General features: G+C 43.2%; 1 protein-coding gene and 1 long non-coding RNA gene across 6 annotated transcripts in view; one reads left to right on the top strand and one right to left on the bottom strand.

Moving 5' to 3' along the window:
• LOC117099770 overlaps positions 1-12635 on the bottom strand; it is a 28227-nt gene extending 15592 nt beyond the window's left edge. For both annotated transcript variants that reach the window (XR_004443994.1, XR_004443995.1), the window contains exons 1-2: positions 12496-12635; positions 2231-2438 (exon numbers count right to left, since the gene is read on the bottom strand). This is a non-coding gene — a long non-coding RNA (uncharacterized LOC117099770). The remainder of the gene's footprint in view (positions 1-2230; positions 2439-12495) is intronic.
• WDR92 (WD repeat domain 92) overlaps positions 1-16692 on the top strand; it is a 54338-nt gene that overhangs the window by 23522 nt on the left and 14124 nt on the right. For 2 of the 4 annotated variants that reach the window (XM_033239272.1, XM_033239271.1), the window contains exons 8-10: positions 2797-2965; positions 10319-10484; positions 12588-12821. In XM_033239272.1, coding sequence (XP_033095163.1) covers positions 2797-2965; positions 10319-10484; positions 12588-12821 — 569 coding nt within the window. Of the gene's footprint in view, positions 1-2796; positions 3273-10318; positions 10485-12587; positions 12822-16692 lie in introns of those variants that run through there. The other 2 variants (XM_033239274.1, XM_033239273.1) reach the window with 2 other exon arrangements.

Here is a 16692-nt window from a genome sequence, read left to right as displayed (position 1 = left end):
AGTTACAGTGAATGCTTTACTATGCACGCTACTCTCTGAATCCCAAGGGCGCTAACATTGTAGCTACTAGATCATTTGAAAGGTCTGATATACTTGCTCAGGGTTGGCCTGTGAAAAGGAGAAAAAGCAAAACAAAACAAAAATTAAAGATCTGATAAAAATTGAGTTAGTGGTATTTCCGAATACTTTATTAGCTAAGCAATATGTACTTGGAGGGGAAAAATTACATCTTTCTTAAACATCACTCAGGGAAAAAATAGCAAGCCTATAAATGAAGGATCTTTCAAAAATAAAGTTTCATTAATAATGTAAGAAGAAAAACACGATCCTCAATATATCTGGGACTTTCACATTTATAAAATTCTTCTCTGTTAGCTCCTTTGAGAAGCTGGAAGGGGTTCTGAAAAACAGGGCTACAGTTGGAAAGTACTTGTTAAAGTACTGTGTGCAGGGATACCGCTGACAAAAAACCAGAGTGAACGCTTTATTTTATATTTTCTGACAGAGTCTTGCTCTATTGCCCAGGCTGGAGTGCAGTGGCATGATCTCATCTCACTGCAGCCTCCACCTCCAGGTTCAAGGGCTTCTCCTGCCTCAGCCTCCCGATTAGCTGAGATTACAGGTGCCCACTACCATGCCCGGCTAATTTCTGTATTTTTAGTAGAGACGGGGTTCCACCATGTTGGCCAGGCTGGTCCCGAACTCCTGACCTCAGGTGATCCACCTGCCTCGGCCTCCCAAAGTACTGGGATTACAGGCATGAGCCACTGCGCCTGGCCAGGGTGAATGCTTTAGATCGAAACAGTATGGTTATGGCAAAACTCTGTCTCTACTAAAAATACAAGAATTAGCTGGGTGTGGTGGCACACGTCTGTAATCCCAGCTACACAGGAGGCTGAGGCACGAGAGTTGCCTGAATCTGGGAGGTGGAGGTCTCAGTGAGTCGAGATCACACCACTGCACTCCAACCTGGGCGACAGAGTGAGACAGAGCAACAGAGACTTTTTCTGTCTCAAAAAACAAACAAACAGTATGATTTCTGTGAGTGAAAAGCAGAGGAAAAGTTTGAGGCGTTCTGGGAGAATGTGGGGTAGACAGATCACTTGCTACTTTCCCTTCTTCTAGCACCTTTGCCCGTTGTTCTTCCCTGATTCCACCCCGGTCTCCTCCCTACGTTAGGCTCTACCCGTCCCCTTAGTGAAGCTATGTGGTGGCACATCACTATTTTACTTGGTGACCAAATCTTTAGGCTGCTTTCTTGAAGAACTAGTCCCAGTTTTCTTTGTAATCCACACGTGGATTTGTATTCCATGAGACACACAAACACTTTTGCAGCTGGAAGTTTTTACTACAGTGGATTTAGTTCTGTCAGTCAAGTTAGGTCTGTATGTAAATTTGAAGTTTAGTGCAATGTAAACTTTACACTTAACCAGAACAGATGTGCAGTCTAATCTTCAAATCGGTTTGGAGTTTTACTGTCAAGTATTGTACCAGCAAAGGGAATTGGTTTAAGCACAATGATATTTAGTTTTATTTTCATATGCCAGTCTGTCTTGGTAGTAATGCAATTAAATTGTAAATATTTATTGGCCACTGAACCAACAGCTCCTAGAAGAAATCATCTAGTTATTCACAACTTGTTTTTTGAATAACTTCAACATGCTGATTTTTTTTTGAGTATTATTTGAATCATATACACATATTCTTTTAAAACTTCAACAGGTAATATGGAAGGTTTTAAAAAATCTTTATGTTATCTTTTGAATACTAAATAACTGCAGCCTTTGCCAAGAGATATGTGAAAGATGTCTGTATTTAAACCGTTTATTCATCTGAATGTTTTATTTCTTTTCATTAGATTGATTTGTAGGGTTTGAGAGGAAGAGAAAATAGTAGCTCATCTACCTGTAGATTCTTCTTCCATTTCCATTTTGCTTCTGATTGGCTTTGTGCTTCTTACGTTCTTGGCCTTTGCCAGCATTTATGAAATAAAGATGTTGTCATAATTGATACTAGTAGGTTTTAAAAGCCTTCTGAGGAGTGATGCTTCTGTATTTTATTAGGAACACATCTCCATTGGGGAGGAGTGTTTTCTTTCCCCTTTTCAAATCTAGACCAAATGGGATTTATGACTTTAACCTTCTGCTTTTCTTACCATATAAATTTATATTTTCAGCTGAAAAAAATCAAATGTTCTCAGAACCACTTTTTTCTTGTTTGAAACAATTACATTTAGGTCTAACATCTCCACTCTGTGACGCCTTCCCATAGAGGTGGTATACAAAAGGTCCTTAGGCTTGGGTCTGTGTAATGGAGCTTGGGGGTTAGAAGCTGGCATTAGTTTTTCATTCTGGAAGTGTTTAGATGAAGTTCTGCAAATGTTACTCATAGCCATTGCCTTTGCACATTGTTTGCCTGTGATATCCAGCAATCTAAATCTGGAGAAAAATTACAATAAATAAAAGATTATCAAAAGCACCAAGTAAATGTATTAAAGAATCCTAGATCAACCTAGAACTTTCATATTAAAAGAGAAAACGTAGATACATGTTGAACAGAAATGACTTTTAGAAGTTTTTAGTAGAACTAATAACCCTTTTTATGACATGTTTTGGGGATAGGATTGAGGTTGAAATTGTCTCTTTATTTGCAAACAACTCAGTATTAGAAAGATTCTGTAAGTATTTATTAGTCACAGTAACCAACTGAGAAATAGAGTCATTGAAGTGTATGTGTAGAAATAAAATGGTGAAAGCTAAGATTTATGCGCTCTTAACATTTTGATCTTGTTTTCAGTGAATACCCTATTCAGCGGTCAAAGAAAGATTCTGAGGGAATAGAGATGGGAGTTGCAGGTTCTGTAAGCCTTCTGCAGAATGTTACGTTGTCCACCCAGCCCATTTCAAGTTTGGATTGGAGTCCAGATAAAAGGGGTCTTTGCGTCTGTAGTTCATTTGACCAAACGGTAAGAGTACTAATCGTTACGAAACTCCATAAAATTTGACTTCAAGACTTTGGACTCACAGAATTTAAGATAGGTTCTGGAATCTTCTGACCCTCATTGAACAAAGCTGGATTTGGCTGATGACAAAAGACCCCAGACACAAGCCCCTGGGCCAGCCTCCAGCCTCTCGGGGCGTGTTTGCCGACTTGCCTGCTGCTGCATGTGGGTATCAGAAGCACCGAGTAAACTGTCTCCAGGGCCAGTTCTTTTCTTCTGTCTTCCATTTCTAAGTCAATAGTTGTCTATAATTAAACATATTTCAGTTTTGTTATATGTCCCTGAAGTTCTATATTTTATCTTTATGCTTGTGTTATGTTTTAGTGTCTATAATGTCGTGGTGGGAATCATTTCATTTGGTTTAAAAGAGTTTGCCTTGGAAAAACTGAATTAACCTTCAGAAATACATTTTGAGAGATTTCAGTGTCAGTAAGTTTGTGGACATAATATTATTGTATAAAATATCAAAATGGTGGGCCAGGCATGGTAGCTCACGCCTGTAATTCCAGCACTTTGGGAGGCTGAGGCGGGCGAATCACGAGGTCAGTAATTCGAGACCAGCCTGGCCAACATGATGAAACCCCATCTCTACTAAAAATACAAAAAATTAGCTGGGCGTAGTGGCGGGCACCTGTAATCCCAGCTACTCCGGGAAGTGGAGGTTGCAGTGAGCCGAGATTACACCACTGCACTCCAGCCCTGGCGACAGAGTGAGACTCTGTCTTTAAAAAAAAAAAAAATCTCTCTCTCTCTCTCTCTCTCTCTCACAAAATGGCACGGTTGGTCTAGATTTGGGTACCTGTTTTCAGCAATTTAATTCATAAAACAAAATGCTATGATTTATAAAGCTCTTTTTTACTTAAAATACAGGAATTGAATTGGTGAGACTTTTCGTTATTGACTGTGGTAAGTGGTGGTGAAATGTACAAGATTGTAGGGGTTTTGTAATCTTATTTTTGGTCATACTTTAAAAATGCGTTTACGAATAAACTTCTGTTTTTGAGATCTACGGAAGCTTTGATTCTGTTACCTTAACAGTAGTAATAAAGTTAACATTGTTACATCATTTTGCCTTATAAATACTTAATTAGTAGTTAATTCACTTTGTTTCTTTAATGTTCACCTTTAAGCCTTTGGAATTATTGACTTTATCACACTTTCATTAAGCCTACCCTCCCCCACCTCCATTGAAGAGAATGCAGCCACCTAAAACATTCATAATATGTGAAATATATGTGATTTCAGGGGATCATGGAGAGTCACTTATTTGGAATATTAAGAAAATAAAGGTTTTTTTTGTTTTAGTTTCCCAGTGTTTTATAGAATAATGCTGTGGATATAATTATGAAGGTAAAAATTAAATTGAACTTTAAAAAAGCTTATATCTGCAGGTTTTTTAAAAATTTGCAATGAAAAAAAGGAAAATTCGTAGAAGTCTCTCTTAGAACACTTGTATTTGGTAATAGAGTCAACAACAAGAAATACCTGTATTTTATGAAATCTAAGATGTCATCGATACCACTGATGCTATGCCATTCAAGAAAACGGAGCCAACTAAAACATTCATAATATGTAAAATGTATGTGATTTCAAGTCATCATGGAGAGTCACTTGTTTGGAGTATTAAGTTGAGAAAATTAAGCATTTTTTTTGTTGTTGTTTCCATTTTTTTTTTTTTTGAGATGGAGTCTTGCTCTGTTGCCCAGGCGGGAGTGCAATGTCACGATCTCGGCTCACTGCAACCTCTGCCTCCCGGGTTCAAGCAATTCTCCTGCCTCAGTCTCCCGAGTAGCTGGGATTACAGGCATGCGCCACCATGTCCTGCTAATTTTTGTATTTTTAGTAGAGATGGGGTTTCGCCATGTTGGCCAGGCTGGTCTTAAACTCCTGACCTCGTGATCCGCCTGCCTCAGCCTCACAAAGTGTTGGGATGAGAGGTGTGAGCCACTGCCCCCAGCCCCAATGTTTTATAGAACAATGGGATATAATTATGAAAGTAAAAATTAAATTGAACTTTAAAAAAGTTTATATCTGCTTTTTCTTAATTTGCAAAGAAAAAATGGAAAATTTGTGGAAATGTCTCCTAGGACACTTGTATTTGGTAATATAATAGAGTCAACAACAATAAACACCTGTATTTCATTAAATCTAAGATGTCATTGATACCACTGATGCTAGGCTGATATGATGAAACTATGATCAAATGCTTTTTTTTAAAATCACTTACTGTTTGCTTTATATTAATTGAGTGTTCTTTTTATTTACACATAGATTTTTTTTCCATTATGTATCACTTGTGTGCATCCTTAAAAAGAAAAATATATACAGGAGACTATTATTCTAAGTAAAGTAACTCAGGAATGGAAAACCAAACATTGCATTTCTCCTAAGTGGGAGCTAAGCTATGAGGATGCGGAGGCATAAGAATGACACAATGGGCTTTGGGGACTTGGGGAAAGATGGGAAGGGGATGAGGGATAAAAGACTACAAATCAGGTTCAGTGTATACTGCTCGGGTGATGGGCGCACCAAAATCTCACAAATCACCGCTAAATAACTTACTCACGTAACCAAATACCACTTGTTTCCCCCAAACTTATGGAAATAAAAAAATTAAAATAGAGGAAAATTTATACAAAATAAATTTGGTGTGCTATTCCTCAGATTCCTTCATATTCAGAGTTTAATTCTTCTAAATCACTTTTTGAATTCAGAGCCATCAGTGTTCATGGTTTTCCTTATAATATTGTCCTTTGTGCATAAAAATGTTAGTATGTAGCATTTCTTTAAAACATGTTCCACTATTGCCTTTGGGGTTTTCTTTCAATTTACTTACACTTCTTCAACATGTTTTTGTGTATACATACATGCAGGCAGTGACAACTGTCAAGACCGCAGCCTGGCTGATCACGATTATTTCAGTTGTCTTTTGCTGTATAACAAACCACTGCAGACCTTCATATCTTATAACACTAACGATCATTTATTTTGCTTAGGAGTCTGATTTGGGCAGGGTTCAGCAAGGAAGCCTCGTCTGTGCCCCAGATAGCGTGAGGCAGGCAGCTCTACTAAAGGCTGGTGGACCTGCTTCCAAGGTGGCACTCACTCATACTATTTGCAGGTTGATGCTGGCTGTTAGCTGGGACCTCAACCAGATCTGAGAAGCAGGGGCTGAGCTTAGCACATGGCATAGGGTTTCTGAGCATGGTAGCCAGGTTCCAAGGGTGAGCATCCCAGGAAAACACCAGGCAGAAGCTATCTTGATTTATTAATGACCTAGCTTCATAATTTACTTAGCATCACTTTGCCACACTCTTATTAGTTGAGGCAATCACCACCTCCTATCCCAAGTTCAAGGGCAGAGGACATAAATTGTACTTCCTTTTTCTGTGTGTGTGTGTGTGTGTGTGTGTGAGAGAGAGAGAGAGAGAGAGAGATACAAGGTCTTACTCTGTTGCTATGCTGCCCAGGCTGGAGTGCAGTGGCACTATCATAGCTCACTGCAGCCTCGACCTGGGCTTAAGGAATCCTCCCACCTCAGCTACCAGAGTAGCTGGGACTACAGGTGTGTGCTGCCACGCCCAGCTACATTTTTAAATTTTTTTGTGGAGATGAAGTAAATTCTACTTTTTGATGGGGTCTTGACTAGGTTCTGAAAGAGCATGTGAGCTGGATGTGGTGGCTCATGCCTGGAATCCCAGCACTTTGGAATGCCAGGGCGGGCGGATCACGTGAGGTCAGGAGTTGGAGACCAGTCTGGCCAACATGGTGAAACCCCATCTCCACTAAAAATACAAAAATTAGCCGGGCATGGTCATACACCCCTGTAATCCCAGTTACGTGGGAGGCTGAGGTGGGAGGATTGCTTGAACCTGGGAGGCGAAGGCATGTAGTGAGCTGAGATCATGCCACTGGACTCCAGCCTGTGCGACAGAGTGAGACCCTGTCTCAAAAAAAAAAAAAAAAAAAGCATGTGAGACTTGGAACTATGTGACTAGTTTTGGAAAAGACAATCTGGTGCAGTGATTATAAGAGTCATCCTAATTTCAAAGATGCATGAATGGACAGAAGGATGTTCTCATTCGAATTGATGAAATGCATTGCTTCAAATGCAGATACTCCTGTCCCACCCATCTACACACACCCCTCCCTGCCCCTAATTTATTGCAGACATGACTAATCAGTCATGCCACTCATTCTCCCTGAGCCTCACAAGCTTTATCACACTCTGCTAGGAGCCACTACCAACTGCTGGCAAGTGAGTTAAAAAGTATTTACTCTCCTGAATCTAGAGAGTGAAAAACAGGTAGCCTCCTGGACCAGGAGTCACTGGACACCCCTCTCCCCCAGTCCGTGGCTTTGTGTTTCAGTATGCCAGGAAATGATGAGGCTCTCCAGCACTAGACCATGTAAACCAAACTGATGCAAAACCCAAAATGGCACTTCATTCATACGTAGTGAGGGATGAACCCTTAGGTGCCAAAATGCCTAGGTTTGCCAATGAGAACCTTCTTCGTGTCCATTTATCTGAGATTCTGTGTAATTGTTTTGAAGTCTTTCTGTGAGAGTGGAATTAGAGACAGGTGTTGACAGTATTTAGAATAATGCATCCAGGCCTTAGTGAAGTCTAAAAAAAAAACCCGTCTCAGAACCATGAAGTTGTAGGCTATTGTGCACTTTTTACTGCAAATATGTTTCCATTCTTTAACTTTGCTAGGTGTGGTGGTAAATTGTAGACTGTTTTAGTAAGGGATTTCTGGAATAATTCTCATGGGGTGGTCGGGAACCTTCCAGGGAAATGCTACTTTGTAATGACTTTTTTTTTTTTTCTTTTGACCACCAGACTGTCCTCTAAAGTAAGTGAGACATGCAGGCTTCAGATATGAAGCTGGCTTGTGCAACCTGATTATAACATAGCAGTCTGCAATCAGGTGCTATGGCTCGTTTGAAAAATATGTGGGCAATTGGCTTTTAGCTATGTTTTTGTTGCTGTTGTTATTATTTGGTTTTTATTTCATAATCATAAACTTAACTCTGCAATTAATCCAGCTAGGCATGGAAGGGAATAAGGAAGGCATGGAACTGCAGCAAGAGCACAAAGATTCTAGGATACTATGAGCAAGTGAGGTGGAAGGGTGCTCTCCTGAGCTACAGAAGGAATGGTCTGGTGGTTAAGACAAAACATGAGTCAAACTGATTAGAGTTGTCCACAGTCAGCAGTGGTGATCTTGCTGGTCTTGCCATTCCTGGACCCAGAGCGCTCCATGGTCTCCACAATCTTCATGCCTTCTTTCACCTTGCCAAAGACCACATGCTCGCCATCCAACCACTCAGTCTTGGCAGTGCAGATGAAAAACTGGAAACCGTCTGTGTTGGGCCCAGCATTTGCTGTGGACAAGATGCCAGAACCTCTGTGTTCTAGGATGAAGTTCTCATCATCAAATTTCTCCCCGTAGATGGACTGGTGCCATTATGGTGTGTGAAGTCACCACCCTGACATGTAGACCCTGGAATAATTCTGTGAAAGCAGGAACCCTTATAGCCAAATCCTTTCTCTCCAGTGCTCAGAGCACAGAAGTTTTCTGCTGTCTTTGAAATATTGTCTGCAAACAGCTCGATGGAGATGCGGCCCAAGGGCTCACCATCAATGGCGATTTTGAAGAACACGGTGGAGTTGACCATGGCTGGTAGTGCTGGGCTCCTGGCGGCGTCGGCATCTGCTAGCTATGTTTTTTAAAAGGCGGGTTGGTTACGCTTACCCAGGAAGCCTCTATCTCTGAATGTCTGGCCACTCTCACTGTTGTGGAGCCCCACCTCCCTGCTTTGGATGAGACTAGACTGCCAGGCACCATTCTCAGGGCCATACCCAGCCGTCCCAATAAAATGGGGCCTAATGCTGCTCTTCTGAGAGCTTGGAGGCACTGGGCCCACGCTGCACTCAGACTTATCAGGACCTGCTGACAGAAGTCCTGTCCCTTGTCCAACCAGCTGAGGACTCAGAGCTGCTAGGACAATGTCCTCTGTTATTCCACCCTAAGTACCTGCATATTGCCTGGAGTGGTGAGAAATTCTTTAACCATCCGTTTTCCCTACCAGGTTTAGGATGAACAAGTGGCAGTATGAAAACTCTGTGAATCTTTGTCACTGTGTAGGGATCTAGAGGCTAAGCCCTTGTCCTCAACTCCAGAACCAGAAAAATGGTTGTTAGTAGAACAGCACAGAGGAAGCAGATGCAGATTATCCTCACAGTGCCATGGCCATGAATGCAGTTGTCCATAGGTTTTGTATGTTTTACATCAAACATCAAGCTTGAATGAAGGAACAGGATTTTGACTTTGTGTTTTTAACTTAAAGCATAAGAGGAGATTCTAGGTAAAAGGTCTGTGACCAAATACAGCTGCATTTATATAGTCATGGTGGATCAATTTTATGAAGGATTCTTTAACAACTGAGCTTTGCTTATGGTGTTCTGATCCAACTCTATCCCTAAGCCAACTTAAAACCAGATCACTCAGCAATACCCTTTATACAACACTTTTTTTTTTTTTTAATTTTAATTGAGATTGAGTCTCATTCTGTCACCCAGGAAGAGTGCAGTGGTGTGATCTCGGCTCACTGCAACCTCTGCCTCCTGGGTTCAAGCACTTCTCCCACCTCAGCCTCCCAAGTAGCTGGGATTACAGGCGTGTGCCACTAAGCGCAACTAATTTTATTTATTTTTAGTAGGGATGGGGTTTTACCATGTTGGCCAGGCTGGTCTCAAACTCCTCACCTCAAGTGATCTGCCTGCCTTGGCCTCCCAAAGTGCTGGAATTATAAGCATGAGCCACTGCCCCCGGCCCCTTTATACAACATTTAATAAATGTTGGGCCAGGCACAGTGGCTTATGCTTGTAATCCTAGCACTTTGGGAGGCCAGGAGTTCAAGACCAGCCTGGGCAACATAGTGAGACACTTGTCTCTACAGAAATTGTTTTTTAAAAAGTAGCTGGGTGTGGTACCATAGCCTATAGTCCCAGCTGCTTGGAAGGCTGAGGCAGGAGGATCGCTTGAGCCCAGGAGGTTGAAGCTGCAGTGAGTGGTGACTGTGCCACTGCACCCCAGCCTGGGCAAAATGAGAGACCCTGTCTCAAAAATAAATAAGTAAATTAAAATGTTGATTGGTGATTAAAATGATAAGTAATTAGAAAAAATAGTCCATCTTAACCCCTGGCCTGTTTTCTGAAGGCATTGTTATTGATTAGGGTTAGGTTGAGCTGCAAGTAACTGAAAACCCAAAACACAGATTTTTTTTTTTATGTCTGTCATCAAAATCTAGGTAAGCAGTCTGGGCTGCTCTAGTGGCTCCACAGTGACCAGGGACCTGCCGCCCTGTGTCTTCTTCCCCCGCCATTCTCATGAGGTATCTCCCAACGCATCATCCAGTGTGCCTGCTCCAGTTGAACCATCACATCCACATTCCAGACAGCAGAAAAGTAGGAAAAGTAAGAAAAAGAACATCTTGCCACTTTGAAGAACACTTTTGCTTGTATCCATTGATCATGATTTGGTCCTATGTTCACACCTATCACAGTGAGACCGAGAAGAATAAACCTGATTGTGTGCAGTCATATACCCGGCCACCGTTTGTGAGTTCTGGTACTGAAGAAGCAGGGAAATGGATGTTGGCCACGGTTTGGGAGTTCTGGGACTGAGGAAGCAGGGAAATGGATGTTGGGAGGGGTAAGTGGATTCTGCCGCTGCCTGACAGAGCCATCAAACACAGCCTCCCTGGCTGCTCCTCCCATGAGGTGACAACTAGGGCGTGACCAATATATGCTTCTTTAGGCCAGATCTGGGTCCTGGCACCCAATACTCCCTTTTAGCAATTGTATCTTCTCCATCAGCTGTTGCAAACGAGACACCGTGGAATCCCTTGGTTTTTTAAGTTACTTTTATTATCCTTTATGTGCACCAATGCAAGCCCAGCTCAGTACAAAAATAGGAAAGGAAAACTCCCCCTAAACACTCAAATTGATTTTTCATACTGCATTTCTTTTCTTGCAAATTTATTTTTACTTAATAACTTTTTTCGAATTCCAAATACCTTTTTCACTCAGGGTCAGTACAAAGTCACACGCAGTAGAACATGAACGGTGCAGCTTACCTCATGCGTGTGCATAAACTCACCAAAGGAGCTTGAAGGGAGAGCAGTGTCTTTATGATCCGGCGTGTCTTGGTACCTGCTTAAAATCACTTTTGCTTGTGATTTAGCTGGATACACTTTGTATATATACATGAAAAATATTTTTTTTTCTGGGAATGTCTAAGAAATTTTGTTCAACACACAAAATGATTTCATCCTTTTTTGAATGAGAACAGCCCAAAAGTTTCTGGCAAATACACAGAGTTCGTGAGTCATGAAATTCAATTATGTCGTGGTACATCAGGTCCGCCTGTTCACGACTTGCAGTGGATTTTCTTCCTCTGGGAAGGAGGCCCTCCAGCCGCGCGTCCCAGGCTGTCCTTGTAACTGAAGACCCAGTGGTGCGCTGCCCCCTTGTGGGAGATGTGGGCATTGCAGACCTTTCATCACAAGGAAACGGAATTTGTCTTTCAAATGCAGCTGGAAAAATCTGTCCTTTTTAATTCCCAGGAGGCACGCAAGCCAAATTGGACCTGGAGAAAAACATTATCTTACAGAAATGTCTTCCAATAAAAAATGTGATTGAGTTTATGAAAAAAACCCACTTTGTACTGCATAGCATGCCTATGCTTGTTTTTGCAGAATGGGTTTTTTAACCAAAAGTTGGATCATTAGCTTTATTATAGATTCAGCCTTACTGGTAGCATCACAAGGCTGACTTCCAAGAGAAAATATTTGGCTTTTTATAAAGTGAGGAATTATTTTGTAAAGTAAATAGTACTTGCCTCTATCTTCCACCAATCATTTATTCTGTACGTTCTGATTTTAATGAAGTACTTCTCAGAGTAAGGACTTCTTTATACCATCACTTAACTTCCTGCAGGAATTTTAGAATTTCTCCCCATCTTCTTTGCTTCCCAGATTCACGTGGGATGTAGCCACTTTTTTTTTGAGATGGAGTTTTGCTCTTATCGCCCATGCTGGAGTGCAATGGCACAATCTCGGCTCAACACAACCTCTGCCTTCCGGGTTCAAGCAATTCTCCTGCCTCAGCCTCCCGCGTAGCTGGGATTACAGGCATCCACCACCATGCCCGCCTAATTTTGTATTTTAGTAGAGACGGGATTTCTCCATGTTGGTCAGGCTGTTCTTGAACTCCTGACCTCAGGTGATCCGCCTGCCTCCGTCTCCCGGAGTGCTGGGATTACAGGCATGAACCACCATGCCTAGCCATATAGCCACTGTTTTTAGAAGCCATTTCCACACTACCAAGTTAGTGAGTAGCAGCCCTCCACCTGCCCACCTTTGGCTTATGGACCATGCAGCTAAAAGAAGCAACACAAAATAAACTGTGGTCAAAAGAGACTCACAGTTCTCCCTCACACAGGAGGCTGAAGACACTCACACTTCCTCCTTTTAAGTCTTCAACTTTTCTTCTTTATCACACCCAACCCTTTCACAGTCAGAAAACGTCAGTGCTGGAAGAGGCCTTTGAAAACTCTGCTCTCAATTTCTGCATTTGAAGACGGACCCAGACCCTCATCTCCTGACCCCTCACCCAGTGCTGTTCTCCTGCACCTCCCTGAGGAGCCGCTCAACACTCCAATCCCTCCAAGAAGCTGGGGTGCCTCTCAATTTAACAAGTCAGAAACTGAGAACTCTATGCAAACAACACCACTGCTCAGAGGTGATAAGGGTAAGCAAATAAACCACCAGGGAGAAACAGAAGCAGAGTTTTGGCTCTCACCACCCTGTAGATAAACAAGTGTTTGATCTGGGCTGAGCACCTGCCTTATCTGGTGCGAGATAACATTCACATGCAGAGGGAGTCTGTGTTTGCAGCCAACAGGTTTGGAACCCTATTGAGCACTGACCTGGCCAGCCCGGCACATGAACTGAACTAGGGCTCAGGAACGATGGACCAGGGGAAATTTTGTTACCACGCAGGGGGAAAGAGATGGTCTTCCTGCACTCTGAGAGTTCGTAGGCTAACGGGCCATAAGAAAACAGACAGAGAAGCCTCAGCTAGGGGAGTCCTGATGGCCACAGTCCCCACGAATCCACTAGGGGCCACTTAGGGCATGTTACTGATTTGTTTTTCTAAGACCACCAGAGCGAGCACAAAAGAACCAGCGAGTAGGCAAGGGTAGGAGCAAAACTGCAAATTTATTTTTGGTCACCCAGCTTCAGGGAAGAAGGTGTGGGGGTGAGGTCTGTCGGCCTCTGGCAAAGGAGGCCAAGAGAGTCACCCGGTGGAGCTCTCGGGCGGAGTTCCTGATGCAGTCCCGACAGGAGTGGGGGCTGGGAAGTCCGTGCCGCGGGCTCGGGGGCGTTAAGGGGCGTCGTTAAGGTCGGGGCCTATGGTTGGTATTTGGACGCACGGATGAAGAAGCATTTGGTTGAAGGTGACGCGAGTGATTTCTTGAATCTTGGCACGGAGAAATTTGATTAAAATGGGGGCGAAACATAAAATAAGGCACAGTATTAGTATAGGAATGAGGAATGGAAACATTTGTTGGAATATGGGCAAAACCCAGAAGGATGGTCCCGGCAAGGTTGGGGTATTAAGGTTCTGTATTTCAGTTTTTATTTTATTGAGGGTTTGAATGTTAGTGTCTACTAGGCCTGACTCGCTAACGTAATAGCAGCACTCTTCTCCAAGGAAGAGACAAGTGCCTCCTTTTTCAGCTGTAAGCAAGTCTAGGGCTCGCCTGTTTTGGGCAGCTACTTGGGCTATTGAGGTAATTCGGCGCTGCAGGGAGGCCAGGCTTTCAGCTGATTCCAATAACTAGAGGGAGGAAAACAGCCCGTTTTTGTAAGCGATTGGCAGGAGGGTGCAGCTGCAGTGTCAGTTCGACTAGTTCAGCCTTGCTATACAGGGTGAGGCTGGGCACTAAGGATACTGGGACACAGATTGAGATTGAGTTTTGACAGTTTGGTTAAAGGTTTTAGAAAGGGACCCCTTGTACCAGAAATAGCCTCCAATGGGAGCTGTTTGGCCTCCATTGGGCACCTGAGTATGATTACACCAGGATGAATTTGGGGTTGAATAACAAAAAGGAAGGATTGGGCTATTTGGATTTTGGTATAGTGGCGCCTGGAGTGTGAGTGAATTGTGGGATGTTTGCCAGTTGTGTTGAAGGCCATGGGCAGGGGGGCTGCCACTGGGCAGGGGGGCCTTCTAAAGCCTCACAGAGGAAGCAATGGGAGAGATTGGTTATATTCACAGTGTAAGTTAAGTTTAGCCCTTGGCGGATAAGTGTGAGCCATGAGAAGGGGTCTCTATTGTCCGGAGAGAAGTTTGACAGCCTTAAGGAAGACAACTGGCAGAACTATGTATTACTGAGTGTGTTTGGCTGTCTTGTGACCAAGGTTCAGTGATGAAAAAAATTGCCATACAGTAGGCGGACTAGCAAAGGTCTGAGTGTATGAGACAGCAATATAAGTATAAAATGAGACTTCATTCTCAGTGTAGTCACAAAGTGTCCCTTGCCACTGAAGATGTTCGATGAAGGTTAGGAGACAGGAGAACCACTGCTCTGGACTATTGTCTGGAGGTAGATATGGGTCTGGGGTTATGTATTGAAAGTCTGATAGGTTTATGTAGAGGATGGTGAGAAAGCGAGCTAAGCGCCAGGGGTCAGGGAGCATGAGATAGTTAAGGAAGTTTTGTAAGTTTGAGGCGAATGGGGGAAAGTTGAACTGATGTCCACTGATTGTTCTCGGTGGGGGCCCTTTTTAGCTGGGAAATATGAATCCAATGCGTGTGTCCTAGGAGTTTTGCTGCTGTATGTGTAGACAGGAGGACAGTGTATGGGCCTTTCCACCTGGGCTGTAAGTTTTTGGCTTGGATATCTTTTATGTATACTTGGTCTCCGGGACTGAGGGAGAGATGTGGGTTGTAGGTGTCTGTTGGAGGAGGGTGTGCTAACTCAGCGTGTTGTCTTAGGAGTTGTCTGAGAAGAGTGAGATATGGGAGGTAGTTCGCCAAAGGGGCAGGCAGGGAAGGTATTTGCTGGGGGGTTAGAGGCCGTCCGTAGACTAATTCGAACGAACTGAGGCCTGTTGGGCTTCGAGGTGCTGCCCGCAGCCGGGTCAGGGCTAAGGGAAGGAGAGTTACCCACAACTGCCGGGTTTCGATTGAGAGTTTGGTGAGCTGTTGTTTGATGAGTCCGTTAGCCTTTTCCACCTTACCAGAAGACTAAGGAGTGGAGTTTCCAGGTGATGTGTAGGAGGGCTGCCACCTGTTGGACTACCTTAGAGATGAATGCTGGACCGTTGTCGGATTGAAGAGTGACCGGGAGGCCAAACCTAGGGATAATATGTTCAGTGAGTATAGAGGCAACAATGTTAGCGGTTTCTCCTGTGGTAGGATAGGCCTCTATCCACCCTGAAAAGGTGTCCACAAGGGTTAAGAGGTATTTGAATTTTTTTATGTCTTGGCATGTGTGTGAAATCAATTTGCCAATCTTCACCTGGTTGGTGTCCTCTGAGTTGATGGCTGGGATGGGGGTTACGCAATGCGCCTTGAGGATTTGCCTTTAGGCAGGTAGAGCACTGCTGGTTGATTGTAAGTAAGTGTTTTTGTAGTGTTGGACAGTGGAGGAGGGGATTTAGAAAATTGTATAAGGCTTTGGGTCCTAGATGTAAAGAATTATGTATGTATGTTAGAATGGTATGGAGTTGTGTTTCAGGAATAACTAATTTGTTATTAATATATATCCAGTCACCTGTAGTTAGTTTGGCTGTTGGATTTTGTAATAGCTTAACCTTTTCTTCCTGAGTGTAATTAGGGGCATACTGGGGGGAGAGAAAACAGACAGAAGGAGGCTTAGGGGTGGAAAATCCGGCGGCTGACTTGGCAGTGACGTCAGCAAAATTGTTGCCAGCTGCTACTGGGTTAGGTGAAGTTTGGTGACCTTTACAATGTATAATGGCTACCTTGGAAGGTGCCGACAGTGCATCTAGTAGTTTGAGTATTTGGTTTTTGTTAATAGGGGTACCGCCGGTGGTTAAAAACCCTTTCTCATTCCAGATGACTGAATGGGTGTGTGCGATTAGAAAAGCATATTTAGAATCTGTGTATATGTTTACTGTTTTTCCTTTTGATAGGAGAAGTGCCTTGGTTAGTGCAGTGAGTTCTGCCTGCTGTGATGTGGTCCCTTGTGGTAGGGGTTTTGCCTCTAAAACTGTGGAGGAGGTAACTACTGCATATCCTGCCTGTCTGTTTCCTTGAGGGTTGATAAAGGAGCTGCCATCCACAAATAGGGTTAGTTGTGCATTCTGAAGGGGCTGGTCATGCACATGTAGGTGGCTGGGGGGTTGAGCCTCCAGGACCTCAGGACAAGAATGTTTAGTATGAGGTGGTTTAAGAGGGTCTGGCAGTAAAGTGGCTGGATTTAGAGAGGAGCAAACTTCTAAAGTAACAGTGGGGTCTTCTATGAACAAGAGATGGAAAAGTTGGAGCCGGGATGGAGTTAAGTGGCTAATACTTTTATGAGAGATGAGATCCTGAAGACGGTGTGTGGAGAGGACTGTTAGATTACTGCCTCTAATGAGCTTTTTTG

This window comes from Trachypithecus francoisi, unplaced genomic scaffold (assembly GCF_009764315.1).
Source record: "Trachypithecus francoisi isolate TF-2019V2 unplaced genomic scaffold, Tfra_2.0 Lachesis_group17, whole genome shotgun sequence".
Taxonomy (NCBI): Eukaryota; Metazoa; Chordata; class Mammalia; order Primates; family Cercopithecidae; genus Trachypithecus; species Trachypithecus francoisi.
Note: the sequence above shows the minus strand (reverse complement) of the source record. Positions and strands in the feature narration are given on the sequence as shown.